The 23,335-nt window shown below is 43.0% G+C and overlaps 7 protein-coding genes across 7 annotated transcripts; 2 read left to right on the plus strand and 5 right to left on the minus strand.

The window, feature by feature from the left end:
- Positions 1-1,829: 1,829 nt before the first annotated feature.
- On the minus strand, positions 1,830-3,254 carry EAE98_006359 (uncharacterized protein; the record flags this gene model as incomplete). The annotated part of the gene is made up of 3 exons (XM_038953982.1): positions 1,830-2,563; positions 2,625-2,793; positions 3,096-3,254. The coding sequence occupies 3 exons, from the start codon at positions 3,252-3,254 to the stop codon at positions 1,830-1,832; spliced, it is 1,062 nt and encodes a 353-aa protein (XP_038809772.1).
- Positions 3,255-4,557: 1,303 nt separating this feature from the next.
- On the minus strand, positions 4,558-7,950 carry EAE98_006360 (uncharacterized protein; the record flags this gene model as incomplete). Its single annotated transcript, XM_038953983.1, has 2 exons — positions 4,558-5,242; positions 5,294-7,950. The coding sequence occupies 2 exons, from the start codon at positions 7,948-7,950 to the stop codon at positions 4,558-4,560; spliced, it is 3,342 nt and encodes a 1,113-aa protein (XP_038809773.1).
- Positions 7,951-8,149: 199 nt separating this feature from the next.
- EAE98_006361 (uncharacterized protein) lies at positions 8,150-9,454 on the plus strand. The gene is made up of 2 exons (XM_038953984.1): positions 8,150-8,406; positions 8,473-9,454. Exons 1-2 carry the CDS (start codon positions 8,220-8,222, stop codon positions 9,186-9,188), a joined length of 903 nt encoding a protein of 300 aa, XP_038809774.1. The 5' UTR covers positions 8,150-8,219; the 3' UTR covers positions 9,189-9,454.
- Positions 9,455-9,912: 458 nt separating this feature from the next.
- EAE98_006362 (uncharacterized protein) lies at positions 9,913-11,544 on the minus strand (the record flags this gene model as incomplete). Its single annotated transcript, XM_038953985.1, has 6 exons — positions 9,913-10,143; positions 10,199-10,970; positions 11,055-11,085; positions 11,203-11,363; positions 11,411-11,441; positions 11,538-11,544. The coding sequence occupies 6 exons, from the start codon at positions 11,542-11,544 to the stop codon at positions 9,913-9,915; spliced, it is 1,233 nt and encodes a 410-aa protein (XP_038809775.1).
- A 2,006-nt stretch (positions 11,545-13,550) lies between these two features.
- Positions 13,551-14,198, minus strand: EAE98_006363 (uncharacterized protein; the record flags this gene model as incomplete). The annotated part of the gene is made up of 1 exon (XM_038953986.1): positions 13,551-14,198. One exon carries the CDS (start codon positions 14,196-14,198, stop codon positions 13,551-13,553), a length of 648 nt encoding a protein of 215 aa, XP_038809776.1.
- Positions 14,199-16,291: 2,093 nt separating this feature from the next.
- EAE98_006364 (uncharacterized protein) lies at positions 16,292-19,139 on the minus strand. The gene is made up of 3 exons (XM_038953987.1): positions 18,628-19,139; positions 18,451-18,506; positions 16,292-18,382 (listed from the first exon to the last, which is right to left on the minus strand). The coding sequence occupies exons 1-3, from the start codon at positions 18,636-18,638 to the stop codon at positions 16,836-16,838; spliced, it is 1,614 nt and encodes a 537-aa protein (XP_038809777.1). The 5' UTR covers positions 18,639-19,139; the 3' UTR covers positions 16,292-16,835.
- Positions 19,140-21,970: 2,831 nt separating this feature from the next.
- On the plus strand, positions 21,971-23,138 carry EAE98_006365 (uncharacterized protein). The gene is made up of 3 exons (XM_038953988.1): positions 21,971-22,296; positions 22,412-22,776; positions 22,857-23,138. The coding sequence occupies exons 1-3, from the start codon at positions 22,204-22,206 to the stop codon at positions 22,918-22,920; spliced, it is 522 nt and encodes a 173-aa protein (XP_038809778.1). The 5' UTR covers positions 21,971-22,203; the 3' UTR covers positions 22,921-23,138.
- Positions 23,139-23,335: the final 197 nt, after the last annotated feature.

The raw sequence follows: 23,335 nt of genomic DNA on the forward strand, positions 1-23,335 counted from the left end.
ATGCATGGATTGGCGGCATGATCAGATTTGGTAAATCGTTAAGGGTACTCTGTGGGTATCTGGGGGAAAAGGGGAAATTGGCGCGGATCTTATTATTTACTCATTTTTGGGATACTGTGTAGTTAGTTGTGTGTATATCCTCAATCTGAGGTTTTATTCCTCGCTATTTTGATTTCTTTCTTTCTTTCTTTCTTTTTTGTATATTCTCATTCTTGGATACGTATTGATATATCACTCCTTCTCCTTCCCTTCCTATTCCATTCCATTCCTCCCAATTCCCACCCCTTGAATCTCCCTTCCTCCTCCGCTCTCCCCATCCCCTCATTCCCTCCCTTACCAAACAACATTCCTCTCAGACTCCGGAATCCAGACTGCAGAATCAAGTGTATCCTATCCATTGATTTAAAAATAATACTCTATAAACATCTCGTACTTTTCTGACTGATGTAATTACCACTGTGATTTAATTATATGATATATATATAAGTTGTGTATAAATCACATGTGTAAACTATATATATAAATCACACATATACGTACATATATAATTATACAATAATCAAAGAACAGATGAGATCAATTCGATTCTATATCTATACAACATTCATATTATATAAAACCAATATCCATACAGAAGACATTGGATATCTATATAAACTCTACATCTATAAATAAATAAATAAATAAATGTTAACACAACACAACACAACACAGTAAAAGTAAAAATGAAAATAAAAGCACATACACACTCATATAATCATATACTAGATCCCGCCGCCCTTCCACCAACATTTATCCATCTCATCTCCTCTCCTCTCCTCCACACTCCTCCTCTTCCCATTTCCCATTTCCCATTTCCCATTTCCCATTTCCCTCCTTTCCATCTCCGATCTTTCCCCTCCACCACCCTCCACAAACATCTTCAAACGAAAAATTTCAACCCATTCAATTCATTATACTTGTAAAACCCATTCCATCAAACCCAATTCCAATTAATCACAGAAAACCCAACTCCAACCTCATCATCTACATCATCTACATCATCCTCACCCACATCATCCACTTCCACAACCAACCTCCCCACCAAATCAAACCGAAAACCTAACATTCCTCAATAGCGATCAAAGCCATAACAAAATCCATCCATTACCAAACACAACCTCACCACATCCAAATCCAACCAAATCTAACCACACGAGACGAGACGAGACGAGCCGAAACAAATTAGAAAAACGAATCCTACTTCTCCCTTCTCCCTTCTCCCTTCTCCCTCCTACCAAAACACCAAAACACCAAAATCCCCCTCCCCCCCCCAAAAAATAAAACACATTCATTCCCCTTCCACATCCACATAGTAAATTTTACAAAGTGAAGTGACAAGTAACCTACCTTATAGGATTACATACATACATACATATATTATTCGAGTCTCCATCCATCCATCAATTAATGAAACGTGATATGTAGGTAGGTACCTACCTAGTACATAATTCTTCACAAAAGATTTTGAATCTGGGGGTTTTTTTTAAAAAAAAAATACATAAAAAAAGGTGTTTGATTTGATTTTATTGGTTATATCGAGTTTCGTTCATTGATGAATCAATCCAGGAGTTGCTGGTTCCCCTTCATACACTAGCTACCTAGGTGCCTACCTACACAGATCCCCAAGAAAGATAAAATACAAACTCCTAATCTATCATCCTACCCCCCTCCCCCCCCCCCCCCCCAAAAAAAACTCAATCTCAAAAATCCATTCTATTCGAGACATAACATCATCATCAAAATGTCCTTCCAAATAAGTGGGAAATCAAACCCGCTTCCCTACCCCCCTAAATCTCATCCTCCTCATCATCAAAATCTTCTCTATCCTCCGCCCCCATCTCATAGAGAATCTTTCCACCACTCCCAATACCTCCCTCTTTCTGCGCATCGAAATACGGTAGTACAACATTCTCCCTATCCCTCTTCTGTTTCTCCGTCAACCCCAGCGAAAATGTTACATCGCCCTCTATTCCCTCCTCCTCCTCCTTCCCCATCGCAGCATCCGAAATATCCGGGACCGCGAATGCGGGATGTTCATCGAGAAGTTGAATGCTTCCTATATCTTTCGTCGTGGGAGATGTGGTATGATGTGAGGGCGGTGTGTAGATGAAAGTTTCGCGAGTTCCTCTCCCGGATTTCCGGCGCAGTTCGAGGATTAGGACGATTTCCCCATTTTTCGCATCGCTGGTCATACTGGCATTATTGCCAAAACCCATAAGTACACCTTCTTTTCCTTCTGCGGTGCCGAATTCAGGTTCGCGTGCTGACTTGTCGCGCGCTCGTTTGCGTGCTAATTCGTGGGTGAAGTTTTGGGGGGTGATGATGGCAGTGGCGAGGAAGAGGAGAGTTGTGAGGGGAGTGGGGATGTAGGGGTTTGTTGCTGAGGAGGGGAGAGGAATATCGAGGTGGTGTGTGCAGAGGAGAGAGATTGTGGGGTGGATAATTAGGGAAGAGAGGAAAGGGGAGAGGTGCTCTGGATGAGCTGTGAGGGGATGGAGATTATCGATTATGAGGAGGATTTCTGGATGAGGTCAGCTGATTGATTCACATATTAACCATTCCAGGAGAGAAGAAGAACATACTTTGTTGAGAAGCAGAAGGGGGAGTTGTAGGCGAAGGTAAATGCGCCACGATTTCTCGACGAAGTTGAGCAAGTGGTTTACTATGAGCCGAGACAAAAACATCTGGAGTAAAAGGTAGACGTTTCTGGAGAGTGGAAAATGATATGAAGATGACTTTTGATTTTGGTATCTGTATATTTCGGTCAGTATAGCTGAAAGACGTACCAGAAAACAAAATCCCCAAACAATCTATCAGGAAACATGACGACTCGTTCATCCACGTGATCATTGATCCAGCACAAATTTTCCACACGATACGAGAACTACTCGTACAACATCCATCATCCTATTCCCCTCATTTCACTCCTCATCATCCCAGCCTCATTCTCCCTATACAATCCTCCAAGTCCAAGTTCTTCCCATCCCCTCCCTCCGTCCTCAATCAACCCCCATCCCCAAAAGAAAAGAAAAACCCCCTCCCCAAAAACTCACCAAAGCTCTCCTCCAAAACTCCCTCACAACCAACCTCCCACTCTGCTCCAACGAATCCAGCACCAGCGTAAGCGGACTCGCTCCATCTCTCAAATTCAGCAGTTTCTGAAAAAGTAACGTATTATGCGTTCTTCTCTGTTGGAGGGGTGAGGGCGCCATGCTCGTCTTCAGGAGCTACAAATGTATGTATGTATGTATGTATGTATGTATGTATGCGTATACTTCTATGAACCCCCTAACTCTCCGAGATGAGACAGGAATGGATAAAAGAAATGTGCGATACAAAATCCCCAGGCGGAGCGGAAAGATACCAGTGGGAAAAAAGCTCGTGATGCGGTGATCAGCGGGAAAGGGTGAGAACTTTTTTGAGTTGAGCTTTGGGATGTGGTGGGGGCGGGAGGCGGGGTAGGGAAGGATAACCTTGAAAAGTACTCGTAGTACGGTACTGGAAATTTTATTAGTTTCCTAACCTTAACCTTAGTTGTACTTGATAAATCGTGATCTCGCAAATTCTTTCAAGATACGTTCAAATTATTTAATACATAAACATTAGACCAAATATTTAACAAGTATGAATATACATCAAAATTTGTCAATACATTTTCAATTTTACAACTCGAATTAACACCGATGAAAAGTTGTATGCGAGGGGAGAATGATAATATCACGTGACTTCTTTCCTCTCCGACTTTATTCTCCAGGAGTTCGTGATTATACTAGGTAATTATTGAACTAAAGTCATGTTATATTTCATATACTATCTGATTGATATAACAAATCAGTACTTTTAATAGAAACTAGTATATTCTGTCAATAGTGAAATTAGGACCTTAGCCAAAGACTTCGTAGCAATCCATGTTCCACACCTCGCCGGGAATCGATAGTGTTCACCAAAAGCTGTTTCTTCCATTGATCAAAAGCTCAACGGTGACTCTGCAGTCCCTCTTGTACCAAGGTACCTATATAAATCAACATGTCATTCCATTCTCAAAAGTGATATACAATCACCATCGCCATCACCATCATAATTACAATCACAATTACAAGCACTCAATCTTAGATCTACAAGGTTCTCATCTATTTCAGCCAAAGGAATCGAATCTCTTGATACGTAGATTGATGTGCACTCAATGAACTCATAGCAGACGTCTAGATTTGATTTCGATGATTTTCCCAATTACCACCATCAACTATAAACCATCATCTAGCGATCAACGACACCAAAGTCATAAGACTATACCATACATTTCCTCAACTGCCTGACAATCCCCATACATCTTGTCAAATCCATCCATCACTCCTAGAACTCCACGCCAAATGCATATCAACCAATCCATCCGTCCCCCCATTTATTCATTACCCTATCCCAAGGAGTGTGATGTAAGCTTAATTTATTCCACCTTTGTGTCCTTCTTCCTCCTCTCCTCTCCCCTCTACTCTCTTCCTTAATTTCCAGCCCCACTTAGCTCTGCCACATATGCTCACTCAACTGCAACATACACTCTCCCATTCCCCTCTTAGCTACTGTCGTGATTCCTCTCTCGTTACTTCCCAACTGTTCACTAAAGCACAACTCAACCAACCCCTTCAGCTCATCATAAGTAAACTTAACCCCCTGATCCTCACCCTCCCCATCTCCATTCGTATTGCCAGCATTTGCACCACCCTTCTCTTTCGCCCAGCCCACAATCCCATCAGGTCCCTCTTCAAACAATCCCCAATATCTTCCGCTCCTAATCAAGCCCACGCCATCTTCTACACCCTTCAAGTTTTGCTGCAGCACTAGTACGTTTAGTCTCATCCTTTTCCCTCCTTCTTTATTGATTCTTTGGATTTTCGGCGCGTTATCGACCATGAATGTATCAATCAACAATCCCAGTCCCTTTCTCACAAAGTTGATTTCTTTCTCCCTCAAGAACTTCACTATCGTCTCATCATACGCCACTAAATCTGCGTTAAGAGAAAGGATAGTTGGGTCAGGCTCTGAGACAGGTTGAGAAAGAATATATGGGTAAATGTTTGATCCCGAGGAGGGCGAGAGAACGCGTGCTAGGGAGTGGAGGATTTGAATGCGTGTTTCCATGTGCAGGGTTAGGAGTACAGTAGCGGCTAGTTCTTGGAATGAGGAGACAATTGAATCGAATGCGCTGTATATCACGTTAGCCATAGATCAAACCATGAAAGGGAAAAAGACTTACACAACAGTTTCTTGCGTCATAGGAAGATAAACCACGACCTGTTCATCTTGTGCTCTCGTGGGATCATTTAGTAAAGTCCAACGTCTATGCGGTGGTTTCTGCATTGATGGTGTACGAGATGAATCTGCATCATTCCTCGTGATATGTCTTAGCTGACCAATTTTGATAGCTAACCACTTCATACTGGTGTATAAAACGCAAAGAGACGAGATGGTTTCTCGATCCGAGATAAGATCATCCGCCTCAAGAGGATTCTCATTTGTCTGTAGAATCAAAAGACCAGTTTCCTTGTCTAGTAACTGATAATCGACTTCTTCACTGGTCCATATTTTCTGCATGGTATCGTGGATATCACCAGATTCACTGGCAAGCAGTGCAGACAGCTTCAGTGTCGACCCTTCGGAATCTCGAACTCGAGATACGAGCGATTTGAACCAGTCGTAACATCTATCATAATATCTCATCATTTGCGTGATGATAAGTTGACTCAATGCTTGATCATGTGGAATTGTGTCCAACATCCTGCAGAAAGCTGTAATTAATGTAAAGAAAGCAGCTGTACCTTTGAAAACAGGTCGCCTGGCAACTCTTGCCCACTGTGCATCTTGTTGGAATGCATCCGTCTCCTCAAATACTGAATCACTAAGCTTGCCTAGAGTTTCGTCAAGTTGAGGTAGAAAGACATTGACGAGAAAGTTATCCAAGAACGACGTCAAAGTACTTGTGACCAAGTCCGAACCAGGTGGAACAATGGCCTTTAATCTCTGTAAGAAGCTCAAAGTAGGAGGCAACAACAGGCTCATGTTGAACACACTTGGCTCTACCAATGACTTGTGAGTTCCCATACCACCCGTTTTAGCATCGAAAGCGGAACCAGTCAAACGTTTCGTTCCATTTCTGCCAACGGAATTCTCCAAGAAAGATTTCGCTTTCTTACTATCGGCACCTGATTTCCTCGAGCTCGACATAAGACCAGGTACGGCAGCTCTGATGATGTTCTCTAGATCGTCATATTCAGTCGTCATAGAGACAGACTTAGCATCCGCATCCGAAAACCTGAAAAGCTTCTCTAACTTGGACGATTTTGATGCACCAGGTCTGGGAGAATCGAATTGATAGACATCCGCATCTGTAGTGACATAATTATGCAACAAGGAGCGAATTTCGTTCTGATATAGATTCCATAGTTCCCTGAAACCACCAAGAAGTATGACTGAGTTCCTCATGCCTTCTCTTTTTGTGATAGCTTTTACCACATCATGAAATACACGATGACCCTCAGCAATAGCCTCGAACTTTGCGTATAACGTCCACAATAGATCATAAATGACGTCGGTACGAATCGTATTTTCTCGACTAGAGAACGTTTGGTTTCCTTGTGTAGATGCGAGTCCACCACGTAAAGAGCTTGGATGTTTTTGATCGACTTCGCTATTAGTCTCATTGACGATACCAAATAGCTCGACAGGAAGTCTCTGTTTGATAGTATTCACGGCAATATCCAAACGCCCCAGCTTATTCAATGCTTCTGTCAACAATTCCACATAGTAGAACGTATCCGCTTCTGGATTTCTGGACGCATCTTCTACCATCGGCTCTGCCAAATCCATCGTGTCAAGAACCTCAAAAAATGGTCTCACTGTCATTGAACTCTCGAACTTCTCCTTCGCAACACCACCTTGAGTCTTGGCCAGCATCTGCCATCTCTCCTGGCAGTAAGGCGACTTCAGATACAAATGATCATGAAGTTCCTCAATCAATATATCCGTCAAGGCCGTTTCCTGATTCGCGAGATAAGTCCTCAACTCACTCAGAGCTCCAATATCATCCAACTCAGGCGATCGAATTCTCCTTAACGCATCCTGTAGAACATCTACCGCAGTCAAGAATCGCTTCTCTGAAATCCGTGCTTCTAATTGATCCGGAACCAGCCGTAACTCCTCCACCTCCGAGAGCGTATGTAACAATTCATCATAAGTCGTCGAAGCCGCACCCAATTTCCTCAATTCGGGATCGGTAGTCGAGAGATTAGCTTTCGATTGTGCGAGCGAATCTTTCAATGTTCGTACCCTCTTCTGCGACGTCTGAATACTCGTTTGAATCTTATGAAAAGTACCAATCGAACTATTGAATCCCTGATGATGTTCATGCACGATGTTCTTCAAAGAGTCTTGTAAATATTGCATCGATTGTTGAAACTGCGCATATTCATGAGCCTTGCCAACTGAACTCGTGTCTAGAAGCTGCAATGCCAACTGTACTGGCACACATTCATTCTGACACAACGCAGGCCATTCCGTCTTAATGTGTTCTAGCACTTCCCCAATTTGTTTCTCCGCATTGGTTTCCTCTAACTTTGGTCTGCCAGCTGGTTCTCTCGGTCGTGAAAGACCTCTCGATCGAGGTGTTCGAGGCATGGAAGGTGATGGTGTTCGCAGCCCTTCTGGTATAGGGGGTGGAGTGGCATATCGATCAATGCCGGAGCTATAGGGATCATAGTCTCCATCTTCAGTTATTTGTCCCGGATAGGCACTTGCATTTGTATTTGCATTCCCATTCCAGCTGCCATTTCCATATCCATTCCCATTCGCATATCCAGTAGAATTGCCGTTCATGTAAGGGTCCCCCCCGAGACCACCATATCCTCTTCCTGACATATCCTATATTATTGAAATCGCATTACTTTTCCGATTTGTTTCATGCCATTCGCAGATGTGCTATGAATTATGGAAGCTTGGAGATTAATTGGGTTTCGAGACACGGATTACGCTGAAGCTCGGCCGCAGCTTCAAGACACCTCGTGGCATTAGTAAATAAGCGAGTGTGAGCATCAAGTTATATTTGATATATATTCCAAATTCTATACGACGACAACAATCACGCCACATCTCTTTAGAATAACAACACAGTAAAATAAGCCTCAAAAATGCACAAATTACTCCCACGATTGTATTCAAGCAGTGATATTCAACAAGGAGATCATGATGACCCATCCTCACCTACACTCACCCAATTCCATCTATTCCCCAGGATTCCCACAGAACTGCGCTACAAAATATGGCATCTAGCCATCCTCCCTCGCGTCTTAGAACCCTCCTTAGATTTCCCCAATGGTGTGCTCAACAGTTTCACTTGTCAAATATGCACACTTACAATCAACTAACACACTCTCCCTCTAGATGAACAAAAAGCGCAATATCCCCGTCGCAGACCACCTCCAGCCCTTTTCTTCACGACCCAAGAAAGTCGTCTCATCTGCCTCGACGAATATATTGTCCAAACACTCCGCAACAAACCTTTCTATATCCACCGCCGTCTTGATACACTCTTTCTCCCAATCAGCAACCGAATTTCCGAAGATCTTTCACGCACCGAGCCCTTCTATGGCTGGCTCATCTCCCAAATTTCCACCCTCGCCCTCGAAATCTCCGTCGATCCTGCATTATTGAACCTCAGACCATCCTCAAAATCTTTCCGTGTCTTGCCTCCCAGAGCCGCTATCATTCCATCCCTCGATGGATATATGTGGATGTATTCTCTCACCTCCCCATCCACAATCCTCTACCTCACCTTTCAACTTAGCCCTGCGCGGCCAAGACCTCGCTCAACGCCCCCTCCACAGTCACCATCTTCTCTAGAACCACTATACTCCCCATCGTCACCGATTGACCAATACTACGCAGATATTAACCAATACGCAGACAGGACCATCATAACAGAATACGAAGAGGATTGCGAGACGAATATGCCATGGTCGAAGCTTCTGCCCAAGCCTAAACTCGTACCAGATCCCATGGCCATTACAAGAAGACAACAGATGGCTTTGAGATTGGAGAGCGAAAGAATGGTTACGAAGAATGTAAGTTATAGGACACACAAGGTGATCCGAGAATGAATGACAGTAATGTTTGTACAAATCATGGAAGTGAAGTCGTGTCGTTCGGATATGAACGATGGGGAAAGGAATGCATTAGCGAAGTAGTACTCGCGCTGCGAGGTGCAGCTAAGGAATCTTGGGCGATGCAGAGCAAGGCAAGTAATTGATTGAGATAAGGGACGAATTATCCATTTTGAATTATCACAAGGATAGGCACATTTTATTGTAGCATGGATCATGCACATTCCAGTACACACAATATCATACCATCACACGCGTAAAGTCACATTCTCTTGAAGCCTGAGTGAACTCAATTATAAATCAGTGTACTACCTTTTAATTTGATTCTCTAGAGAAGAAACTTTCTCGCGCTATGAATGAAGAACAAAAAAATGGTGCAGCTCAAAAACACATGAAGAAGTTGGCACCACTAAAAAGTAAGAAAAAAAGCTTTGTATGATTGATACGACATTTCGAATTCCTCCCCCAAGCAAACAGTCAGCTAGATCAAAGCCCATCCGTTACTTCGAAAGAGTCCACCCAGTCGCTCAATCGCTACCAGAACTTTTCGGAACAACACTTCGCGGCGAAACAAAACACTGGGATTTGTTGTTTTGTTCGAATCTTCTTTTGGATCAAATTCGTGAAGTTCGTGATGTAAACACAAATCGACCGTGATACGCTGTGATATTGGTGATTAGCGTAGGCCCATCATCATGGGAACCAGGGATAATTGCATACCTTAGAAACACTTGCGGTGGACAATGGAAGGTCCAGACTCGTCGTACTCTTGCTTTGAGATCCACATCTGTTGGAAAGTGGACAAAGATGCCAAAATAGAACCACCGATCCAGACGGAGTATTTTCTCTCGGGTGGTGCAATGATCTTGACCTTCATCGATGATGGTGCAAGAGCAGTGATTTCCTTTTGCATACGATCGGAGATACCTGGGTACATAGTAGTTCCACCAGACTGTGAGAAAATGTTAGCATAACCTCCTGTAAATTTCGCAGATGGAAAATCTTACCATAACAATGTTACCATACAAATCCTTACGAACATCAACATCACACTTCATGATGGAGTTGAAGGTAGTAACGTGGATACCACCGCTCTCAAGACCCAAGACAGATGGTTGGAACAAAGCTTCTGGAGCACGGAAACGCTCGTTACCGATGGTAATAACTTGTCCATCAGGAAGTTCGTATGACTTCTCCAAGCTGGAGGATTGACTGGCGGTTTGAATTTCTTGCTCGAAATCAAGGGCAACATAACAGAGCTTCTCCTTGATATCACGGACAATTTCACGCTCGGCAGTGGTGGAGAAAGTGTAACCACGCTCAGCCAAGATCTTCATGAGGTAATCAGTCAAATCACGACCAGCCATATCAACACGAGCAATGGCGTGAGGAAGGGAGAAACCCTCGTAAATTGGAACAACGTGAGTGACTCCATCACCGGAATCGAGAACGATACCGGTGGTACGACCGGAAGCGTAAAGGGAGAGGACGGCTTGAATAGAGACGTAGAATGCAGGGGCGTTGAAGGTCTCAAAGACAATTTGTGTCATCTTTTCTCTGTTGGACTTTGGGTTGATTGGGGCCTCAGTGAGCAAAACTGGGTGCTCCTCTGGTGCTACACGAAGTTCGTTGTAGAAAGTGTGATGCCAGATCTTCTCCATATCATCCCAGTTGGTGACAACACCGTGCTCAATTGGGTATCTAAGGGTGAGAATACCACGCTTGGATTGCGCTTCATCTCCAACATATGAGTCCTTTTGACCCATACCAATCATAATACTATAATATCCCCTATCAGTTCCTGTTCGGGTGACACGAGTTGTGGGGGGAAATGGCGGGGTGTCGTGGAAATGGAATTCTTACCCATGATGACGGGGACGACCGACAATGGAAGCTATATTGCATGTTAGAGATGTTTCAATATCATCAAGATAGTTGTCGATGACTGATTTTGATAGAAATCAAGGTGGTGGGTTGCAGCAGTTGCCTGCAAGGATGATCATCTACTTACGGAAAACAGCTCTTGGAGCATCGTCACCGGCGAAACCGGCCTTACACATTCCAGAACTACAGAACCTATCAGTCTCATTCTTCTTACTTATAGAGTCTTCGCCGTTGTAGAAGATTTGGGGTTTCTCGGTCGGTTGTTGATTCCTTCCGAGAGCTACCCCTCTGTCTTTCGAGGCTCACGACCATTTTGTTGGATGATGGGAGCTTACCCATTGTCAATGACGAGGGCTGCGACTTCTTCTGTTGATTGAGAGATGGTGTTAGTAGATGCTCATGATAATCTAGATAGCTGCGCAAAGGGTGTACATGCGATATACATGTCGGAATGAAGCTTACCTTCCATGGTTGATAAATTAAGACGTCAAGTCAAATAAAAGAGGCGTGGAATATGGCGGTGAGTTACTTCTCGTGATAATTAAGATCTCGAGAATGATGGAGTTTTGTATTAAAGTAAGATTCACGAAGTTGTTAATTCGTGGTTGATAAAAAAGAAGATGGTTGAAAGAGAAGAAGGTGTGTTGTTGTTTTGTCAAAAGAATTGGTGATCGTGGTCGTAGTAAATGGGAAAGGACGATGTCACGAAGTTTGAATGTGGGCCGCAACTGCAGGAGGCGAAGCGATCTTATTCGGTATTCGCCGCTTTAAAATAGAATGCTGAAGAAGGATTTGATAGGCAGAAAGGGGAAGGAGGGGATGGAGGTATGTGTGAGACTCGGTGGGAGTGAATTTTGGTATCAGGAGAGAGAGGAAAGAAATGGTAAATTGGTCATGAACGGATCTACCTGGGCATTCATGGAATATATATAAATAGCTTCAAATGCTGGCCAGAGAGGGGAACGACAAGATGCGATGTAGATTCACAATTAAAAGCAGCATGTAACTATTCCGAATTATTTATGCCCATAAGATAGGTAGGATAGGTAACAGGTGTGAGAAAAATCCAGGTGGCTGTGAATGGGAAGAAGTCGGTGTCGATGGGATAGGGACATTGGACAACAACTTCTTTGCTTTCCAAGTTATTCGTTTCTCTATTCGTGTTCTATTCATCCATTCGTGTTCTGTTCATCCATTCGTGTTCTGTTCATCCATTCGTGTTCTGTTCATCCATTCGTGTTCTGTTCATCCATTCGTTGTTCCTCAGGAGCATTCACATTCAGCCAAAGTATCCAATACTGACTGGACTGGGTACTTCGTAGGAAGCTTCTTAATCTTCCCCCTTTCCCCCTTTTCCTGTTCCAACCAAGTTGACTCAACCCCCATGCAAGCAGGGTCATTCAAGGTCACACCGACTCTACCTACCTAGATGTATATCGTACCAACCCTCCGAACATATAACCTCTCATTCCCGTTCTTGGAAATGATGAGGCTACAATGTTACATGAGATTGCCTAGGTCTACGATGACAACTACATCTACACTCAAGTCTCATGTACCACCATCAGACGCGCGTTAGATGTTCAGTCAGATACAATATCTCTTCCATCATTGGTTGATAGCTTCAAGTTCCTTACCATACCATCAGCGAACGAGTCTTACACTCGATTGCCAAGCAGGCATCTCAAGATATCTCCCGTAACGCTGTCTTGACATACGTATATCTGCTCTATGTACTGGTAGAACGAGCAAAGTCTACTTTCCACATCTACCCAAATGTATCCAAATCTCTACTACATCTTGATCAATATCCAGCTACCTAACTTCATCGTCCTTCGTAATCGCTTTCCATTCCCTACGTATACGTAGCTATACGAAAGTCCGAAGCAAGACAGCATCCGCCCCCTGAAATAAAAACGGCGAGAGGCAACTTCCCATTGGTGTCGAACCAAGAAATTGCATTGCTGGTCCGAGAGTCAAAGACAAAAAGCCATTTGACGGTTGGAAACACTTGTTCAATACGGTGAGCGACATGTGAGAATCATGCAATAATTGAGGGGCTTGGTGGGGTAAAGCTTCAGATGATTACTTGTCTGCTGGTATCAACCAACTTGCATTTATGCATGAATTCGTTTTATATTGGGGATTCAACGTGTATTGTTGATTAGCTACCTAGTAAGCTTTAAGACTTATTTCAAATAAAGCTTTATGTGTTTAATTGTAGATGTAACTTTCATGCATTCTCTATCATAAGTCCTCAGTGAGGTGGCAATCTTATTCAGAAAGTCCTGTTGAAACTTCCCTCCCCCCTTAACAAGATTGGCAGGATATCAATATCAATGTCCCAGTGTCATTCCCAAATGTCTAATCTACCAAACTCCAAAACTCCATCCCGGTTCATCCATGTGACGTAGTAGCTCTCGCTATAACTCGTATCCCTCAATCGTTTTAACCTCCTTGATATCTCATCCTCACTCATGCTGCATTTGCAGCCTCCTCCCTCAATCCCCCAATCAAGACATCACAGGCATCCATATCTGCCGCATCAATCTTCTCACTACTTCTTCCCAATTTGCCCAGCTCCTCAGTCGCAGCATCCATTCCCTCCTGGAAATTTCTGATCGCACTACTCAAAGCATAAACGGCCTTTCTCCTAACGTCCTTCTCCTCCTTCTCATTGACACACATCTTGACCAAAAGTGGCACACCTCCTTCCTTTAACATAGACTTCTGACTCTTCTCATTATTCTGCACTGCTGTTCCTATGCACCAAGCAGCCATTTTCCTGATTTCTTTTTCCTCATGTCCCAAAAACTCCAATAAAGGTTTCCATAATTCGAGTACCTCGATGTTGTTGGCATTATCGAGGTTCTCAATAAGTTGTTCGAAGTTATCAAATGCAATAACTTTATCTTCAATGGTGACTTCGGGGTCGGTAGATTGAACGGCCCATATGGAAGCCTTCATGAGGTCGGCGTCACTGGGACCACCAAATAGCACATTCATGGCATCCGCTGGGAGGGCTCTGGTTTGTGGAGGGGGTGCGCTAGGATCGGCGGCGGTGGCAGTAGAGTTCTCTACACTCCATTTGAGGAGTTCGTTCATTGCTGGTGGCATGGCCATGATGGCAGATTTCTATATTCTTTCGAGAACTGAATGTTGTGTAAATTCGTATGATCGAAAAATCGAGAATCGGCAGGTGAGATTGCTTTGCGCCGAAAAGGGTTATAGTATATTGAACAGGAAAATATTTGTTTCTCAAAATAGTGTAGATGAGGTCAAGAGAAGGTTGTAATTTTGAGTAAAAACGTATCGAAAAGGTTTTCTTCTCTTTTGTATGAGATGACTATTAAATTTGTCTATTTATGTCTACTAACTTCGAGATGCTTCCAATCGAGACTTTTTTTTGGCAGGGCATAGGCAGAATTTTGGCGGTGGGAGAATGATGGCTTGCTTAGTCATACATTTCCTTCCACCAATAACAGCTTTCTTAACAATCTTGAATTCCAGCCATACAACTGCAGCGCAGCTTTGAGAGTATCGTATGGTTGATAGATCAAGCATCTATTACTACCTACACGTTTGATTTTCATGACTTCCCTGCGTACGATCTCTTATTTGGGTACCTGTGAAGTTGCTCTATAAACACATATGTGTGAAATCATCTCGACATATTTCCTTGGGCCAGTCTTGAAGAGCTGCTCGAGTCTGATGTGGAAGTCTACTTTGCATATAATAACAGTTACTCGTACCATGAGAACTCGGGGCGCTCTACTGTTCCAATCAGCATCATTATGTAAAGTTACAACTTGATACCATCAGACAAGTGCTCAGAACTCACTGGTCATACATACCTAGTATTCAACCTCAACTCAAGTCTTTGAAGTTGACGAATCTAAGAACGCCCTCCTAACAGCCCACTCAAGACATGTACGCAATCAGTCATGCGAATCTCACGAGTTACGTTACTGAATAAGATCGAGAAACTGTTCACAAGCGCATTGGTTTGGTATTCTCGCAGCTTCGTCTGCCCTTTACTCATGGAACATGGCAAGCAAAGACTTGAACTTGCTTCCTTTCTTCAGGTAATTAGCTACTGTTCTTCGTTGAGAATTACTTGAATCTATATTTCGATCGCTTAAGGTCGTTTGCCAAAAACGCTTTGCCTACAATAAATCCCATGATGACTCTCACCACGAACGTTTGAATCCGAGACCATCAAAAGACCAGAAATATTCAGATCTCATAACATAGTTCTCCGATGTTTGTGCTCATAATCGCGACTTCACATTTATCGAAATAGAGATTACCAGTGGAGATATAATGGTTGCTGGTAGTGAGACGACCACTCCGAAGTCATTGATTCCCTTCCCATTTCTCATTTCATATCTCTCTACACCTTACCTCATATCAAAGGACATGTATCAACAAATCTATAATCAAAATCTATTCACCTTCATGCACCTCTTTACAACGCCCTCCTTCCCCTTTACATCTTATCAACTACTCGAGTAATTCCATTCCTCTACACGACTGTCTTCCAGAGTGTTAGCTCCCAATTCAAAACTTAAACCTCATAATACTGCAATTCAGTACTTGTACTCGGCCCAGTCCCTTCATTCTAAACTCAGAATCCAAAAGCTTCTTTGTCAATCACCATCTTCTTTCCAATTTCTCCTCTTATCTCGCGGGCCATTTCTCAAATTCCAAGTCCCAAGTCCCAAGTCCCAGGCTTCCTATTCCTCGTCTCATCTTTTCATCATTTTATTTTTTTATCTTTCAACACCCCATTTCCCCGTTCCCCCGTTTCCGCATTTACCCAATCCCTCCCTCTCCCTCTCCCTCTCTCCCCCCTCCTCACAAATATACATACACACACTCTCTCTTCCCCCCTATCTCTCCATCCCCTCCATCTCTCCCCATTTCCGACCCTCCTTTCCCACCCTTTCTCACCCCTTCCCACCCCTTTCCACCCCTCCATCCCCCCCCTCCCCTATCTCTTCCCATTTCCCACCCCCCTTCCCTCTCTATTCCTCCTCTCTATTCCTCCTCTCTATTCCTCCTCTCTATTCCTCCTCATCACCACCACACTACCCTTTCCCTTCAAGCAGATTCCAGGAATGAATCTACACTATCAAGCCCATGCCATACATACACATACCTATACAGACATCCACTTCCCCCCAGCACAAACACACACACATATATACACAAACAAAAATCATCCTTTTATGATCAAAAACAATCAAAAAAAAATCAAAAACAATCCAAAAACATTTCAAACATTCAATAACATGGAAGCGAGCAAGTAAGTTAAGTAAGTAATTGTTATTCATCCCTACTCCATCCCTACTCCATCCACATACATCCATCTCCTACCTACTCTTACCCCCTACCTACACCCCCAACTTTCTACCCTCCAGTACTCATCGCAATCGCATATGAATTTTCGCTCCACATACACACATCCACAAATATACGCTCTAACTACCCCTTTTCTCTCTCTCCCACAAACCCTTCCTCAAACTGTATATTCATAAAGGAACAAATTAGCTCACGGAACATTACATTTCCACGCAGCCATACATATCATGCCATTAAGACAAGATTGAAAAAAAAAAGTGAAAAAAAAAAGAACATCTCAAATTTCTTATTATGAATCTCTGAATCTTCATACCAACGCACGCCCAAACGCCTCATGCAATGCGAAAGAATCCCCGAAATGCAACTAACAAACTCAATAGTATGTTGGCATTGGCATTAGATTTCAATTGTCTTCATCGCAGATTCATCATCAGCATGGGTTTCCTTCTCAGAAGTTCCTGATACTAATCCCAACCCTGTAACTTTTTCACCGGCCTTTTCATTTTCTTTGTTCTCGTTAGGCGAATCGGATTCTATAAATGGTCGGTCCGAAGATTTGTTTTCCTCACTTGGTCTTGGGGTTTGAACATCGACAAGTTTCGTAGAGGGAATATCTATGGTGCTGACCTTCATTCCTGATCCGGAACCTTCTTCAGCAACTTGAGCTAAAGGACTAGATTTTCCATAACCAGGACGATTTGGACTTGGAATTGGTGAGGCTCCTGAGAAACGTTGCATAGAACGTCCGCGTGGCTCACCAATTTCGGCAGCTGGGCTGGCGTAAGGAGATCCAGACGGAGATCCTCCATTGCCATTGACGGGTGGCGCCGATCTTCTTCGCACATTCTTGCGACCATACTTCTGATCCATTCTCCATCTTAAAATATCAAAGTAACCAGGTTCAACTTTTCCAGACTTGAATTCCTTCAATTTTAGCTCATTGGTTTCTTCATCCACAAACCATTTGCCACTGCTGAGATCATCTGCGACAGTAGCCAAGAAAGCAGACCACGATCGTGCGACGACATATTTGCAATCGTAGTCCCGACCAAATAGAATAACTTGACCCCATTTACCAGCTGGTCCTGGTGCCAAATCAACTGCCAAGTTGTTTCCGCCCCAATCTCGAACGAGTGGGATCCAAGCGGGATGAGCGTAAACCTTTTGAATGGCATTAGGAGGTTGAGAATCCTGGCGGGCCAATAAATCTTGTCTCCAGTAGGGATTTTGTGCATTTGCAGGTTGCTTCGACGACGAAGATGAGCTACCACCTAATGCCTTGGGTGGAATTGAAGGTCTATAAGAAGAAGATTCTGTAAGATATTCCTGGTTGACCTTTTTCCAATTTTCCCACTCTTGTACAATTTCCTCACAGTCAAGCAACATGGAGCCAAAGATAATTCCCGTAGGTAGACCACCACGTTCTTGTCCATCGTGAAGTTGCATCGATTCTCGAACTTCCATTGGAAGGGAACAGTCCAATTGATGCTCTAATTCATTCAAATCATTGTTTGTGCATCCCTCGCAGAGTTGATCGAATAATTCTTCGTAATTGTCCTCGGCCCATCTATCGATTCTCTTCCACGAGTGTCCAACTGGTGGTGGTGGAGGAAGCCCCTCTTGGAAAGCTTGCAATTGAATTTCTCCTGGTGTGACATTCTCAAAATTTTCTTGCGTAGATTGTCGCTGAAGTGTAGATGATCTCATTCCTGGCGAATATGGAGATTGTGGACCTGGACTAGCAGGAGGAGCAAAAGGTGAACTTGGGTAAGCATTGCCATTGAGTGCCGATGTAGATTGTCGACCTGAATCTTCAAAATAGGGGGAATTCAAATCTGCGCGTGATTCTGAAGCTGTTGTTGCAACTGATGTTAAAGGTTCGTGTCGACTTTGTGCGAGGGGAACATGTCCGCCAGTTCTATATGGAGAATCATACGACGAGTCTGTTGATTTGATAATTTTGGTTAGAAGAGAGATTAAAGTTTCGCGGGGAGTTTTGGTATCAACATACGACGATCATAACTGGTCATAGTATGCCAGAAAGATTTAAAGGCAGAGCCCAATGGGCTAAAGGGATCGAAGTTAGCATCATTTGCAGAATTAATTGAAGGAAATCGAATTGGAGGTGATAGATAACCTTGATAACAGAGGATCAAGACAAAAAGGGGAATTTTGAATGATGACTTACTTTCCTGCCATGACTGGCGATTATTCAAGTATTGTTGTAAATACTTATTTCGATGATTACATGAAACTGTCACAGTTTTGATAGCTGTTGATGAGGAATTTCCCAAAGATATCTGACGTGTGTAGGTAGGGAGGTGGTTATTTGTTTTGATTTGTTTGTTGTTGATCTTGAGAGGGTATGCGCCGTATGAAGAGAGGAGCGAGGAGAGACGATGCTGGAGATTTGGGATTATTAAGGAGATGGAGATGGAGATGGAGATGGAGTTGACGTTGGAGTTGACTTGAATTGAATTGATAGGTAGGGAGGGAGGAAGAGAGGTTGGAAGATTAAAAGACTGGGAGACTGGAAGATTGGAAGATTGGAAGACTGGGTGATTGAGTGAGTGGTGGTGAGTGGTGAATGGTAAGTGAGTAAGTAGTAAAGTCGTGAAAAAGATTTAAATCGCGGTTTGATTTGATTACTTTTATTGCAACTTATTTCACTTATTTCACTTATTTCACTTATTGCACTTATTACCCTTCTTACCTAGTACGTACACTACCATCTGCACCTAAAATCTTTGCCCTGAATTTGGTGTATGGTCACTTTACTACTTCCTTCCCTGAAACCCGCCCTTGGTCCTCCTTGGTCCTCCTTGGTCCTCCTTGTCTCCTGTCCTGGTCTCCTGGTCTGGGTGGTGAGTGGTAAATTGTAATAAGTGGTAAGTGAGTTTATCAATCAATCCCATCAATCAGTCATCCAATCCCAACGTCAAGAGAGCTGACTAGCCGAAATTTGGGTGGGACCCTTGGGAGAAAATGCCGATAGTGAGCGAGCGCGATAAGTGAAGAAGGAGATTGGAGATGGATGGGAGAGAGAGAGAGAGAGAAAAAAGGAGAGGAGAGGTGGTGACGAGGTGTTTATTGGTACTGATATGTATGTGTATATGTATGTGTGGATGTATGTGTGGATGTATGTACGTATATATGTATGTATATGTGTGTATGTCTAGATAGGTGTACCTAGGTTGGCATCAAGAATTAAGGAGGACTAGAAGAACTATCGAGGGGATCTAGAAGAAGAGTCGAAGAACTAGAAGAACTAGAAGAAATCTTGTAATGTTGTAATGTTGTAATGTTGTAATGTCCTCCTTTTTATCTCATGATTATCATCCATTCAACATTTATATTGAATATTCAAGTAACTATCTAATATATACAAAGCCGGAGCACTCGGCCGTGGTGAATCATTTGTTTGAATAGTGGCTTATTTCATGCATGTTTGGGGTATAAATGTATTAAATACTATATATGGAGAAGTAAAATAATTAGATATTTATTATCGTTTTATAATCCAATCTTGTTTGTTATCGTTTCAAATCGAGTCAAAAGGGGATGATTATAGAAAGAACTTGAACGACCTTCCTGCCGTCCATACAACACTTTGTTCGATGACGACGACGGGATCAAAGGCAAAAAAGAAAAGAGTGCATACAGTCTATAGACAATAGGTATTCGCTATCTGAGATTCGCAGTAGATCAAGATAACGATATTGGCGATATCCCATATGCATCAAGTCATGATACAATATGATAACTGCAGATTACTACTCTTATGAGATTGGCTTCATCGCATTGGATCTGATGTCTGAATCGTTCCATCAAAATAGACGGAAACCCAACATGAACTCGGATGGATGATACCTTCAAGTCAAAATACAGTCAGCTAGCCTATATCTGGTATTCGGTATTCTATAATTGAACTTTTGATTCATATCATATGCAACGCTTCGCCACGAGTTTAACACATACATGCAAACGAATCGAGTGCTGCTGAGGATATATATATTTGGGTAAATACCAATCAATTACATCTCATACCAGGAAATCCTTCACATCCACATTGGTCCAACAGTCTTACCCTCACTCTGCCCCAATCCCCCCCCCCAGAATCGATTCTAGATGTCCATTTCATCTTTCCATCAAATTTCGCTTGCATCACTCCCTGAACCCCCTAAATCCTTGAGTATCAATAGATATGGGGGGGTTTCCCTTTGAGTCTCCACCGCTAATTCATTCTTTCCCACTTGCATCAAGTTGCATGACATCTCCGGAAAAGGAAAAGGGGAAGTCTACGATATAATAAGTGAACCAGGATTATCATTATCAGAGGGGTAACCTTAACATATCAATCTTATAAATCTCATCACCGTCTGAATATTGTACAGACTCGACAGAGTACCGACATGTGCTTGGCGAATGGTATATCAGCATTCAGATATTTACCCGTCATCGAAATCAAGAATTCGAGGGATCACAAAACCGTTGATCAATATTAACCTTAACTTCTAGTCATACCATGCATTGCCTGCCAAACAAGAAAAGGGAAAGAAGACTTCTTCAGGGCTGAGAATGTACGACGAAAATACATATTCCTACCAACTGTTGGCGGCGTAGCATCACACGTACACATATTCTCAAGCCTTGGTCCTCACTATCCCTCGCCGCACGCTGCAAAGATTTACAAAGTATTCATCTCGTTATGTATCTTTCAAAGTCAATTTCATCCCAGGTCAAAATTAACCTCGCGTGGCTTCGTTTCAAATCTTACAACCATACATTAGCTTCCTATAAACCTGCATCTTGCGCTCCCCGTGCAACGGAACAAGCACAATCAGGCATTTGATATCATCATCTCATCCAATAATCTAGTCGCGATCAATCATTCCTCTAGCTCCTTAAAAAGCTTGGCGAGTCGACCGCCGAAACGACCGTGGGGTTACACGGGATGATTGGTTCTGGCTGGGGATTGTACTGATCGTTAGGAAATACACTCATCAAGGCGCCAGAAGGCACATGGCGAATTGTTTGGAGGGGAAGTTGGAGAGGGCTGATGAGGCTGGTGGGATAAGTCATGTGGTGATGGCTTTTGATGTCACCGTTGTTTCATGGCGAAAATCGATTTATTGGATGGAGAAGACATTTTCACAATCGAAGGTTTCAAAGCTGTAGGAAAGGAATATATGTCCTTAATATGCAATGCGGTTATTTAGCCTTTATCTTTTGATAGCCAGCATTGGGTATTGAGTTGAATTGGACTCGTCTATCTTTAAGGAATATTCAACTCAAACCTTCCTGTAGATACTTTTCCTAAGTAGCAATCATATTCAGGAATCAGAATTTGAGACTCAAGTGAACTTTGGATTCGCCACAATATCTCATAATCATTGTCTCAGCATAAATACCCAATATACATAAAACGAGAACGACAACCCCAATCCAAGCATACCTCTAACGTGGCACGTGATGCTCACACTCACACTCTTATTAATGTAAGCGCGCGGCGGTAGCGGGCTTGGCTGAAGCTATCATTGCGCAAGCTTGATTGTGATTCAAACAGCTACCTAGCTAATCATATCGCAACACCAACAACTATATCCATCTACAAATTTGAAACGAGTTGCGCCCTCAGTCGAGACATATTGTTCGACAAGAAGTAATTACTGAATTGAGCGCCAAAGGATAAATTTAGAGAAGGCGGAGCGAAAATCAAGAAAGCGACGGTCAAGGAGCAGATAATCGGAATCGCAAAGTGATAATGTCGGAAGAACGTCTTTGGAAATTCAGAAAGCCGGAATGGATGAATAGCGCCACGGCGAAGGGTGCTGGTGTTTATGCTGCGGGAGCTCTGGTATGATGGCCTTGCAATCTCATCCTTGGTGTTTGTTATTGCGATTCTACGGAAAGCTCGATAATCTGCGATTGATCTGTGTTTCAAATGCCTCTACTAATACATCTACAAACAGTTCTCTCTCTCATTCTTCATCCTTCTCGATGCGGCTCTTTGGTCCAAGTCGGCCCTCAATGGGTCTGACCCCCCAATTCATATCACATTTATCGATTGGCTCCCACTCATCTTCTCTTCTCTCGGGATGCTCATTATCAACTCAATCGAAAAGTCCCGACTCTCCGCGGACTCTTTCTCTTACAGTGGAAGTGGTGTCGCTTGGAAAGCAAGAGTAGTTCTGTTCTTAGGGTTTGCAAGTTTGGCTGGAGGTTTGGCTGGAGGTATTACCGTGTTGGTTTTGAAGTATGTGGTGCCTGGTGCACAATGGCCTACTTTGGGAATGGGTGTTGCAAACGTAGGAGCGAACGCTGGGGTTATGTTGAGGTAAGTTCTACATTTTAGTCTGGTTGGAAGCAAGGGTTCCGTGGCGGGATGATAAGGAGTAGAAGGCTAACATCACTTAGTTCGGTGGTCCTTTGGATCTCGCAAAACATTGAGGACGAGTACTCCTATAACCTCGCTCTTTAAGAGAATCTATCATGTGCGAAGGTCTTGGCATAGATTGATAAGAGGTGTAAGCTTAGAAAATGCGGAACATGATGGTATATGGGTATGAAGAATGAACGGACAAGGAAGGGGCATGATGAAGAATGATCAAATGCTTTTAGAGCATCACTTGTAGTTTAAGGGGCATGGGAATCTGTTAGCGATATAATCTTGAATTTCTATCTGGTCTTTTAGTGATACATTCTGACTTTTTGGAGAATATGTGATCATTGCTTCGACATTCTCGCATGATAGACACTTGATGGATCCAATTGATCTTTCCAATTAACGAGATCTGTCTCCGCATTGAAGACAAATACCGTTTTGTCAACACCTAGATACAGATATGCCATAATGGTTTACAAGCTTCCCATAGGTAGATTTGAGAAAGTATGGG

Source organism: Botrytis deweyae, assembly GCF_014898535.1.
Source record: "Botrytis deweyae strain B1 chromosome Unknown BDEW_013, whole genome shotgun sequence".
NCBI classification, from domain to species: domain Eukaryota; kingdom Fungi; phylum Ascomycota; class Leotiomycetes; order Helotiales; family Sclerotiniaceae; genus Botrytis; species Botrytis deweyae.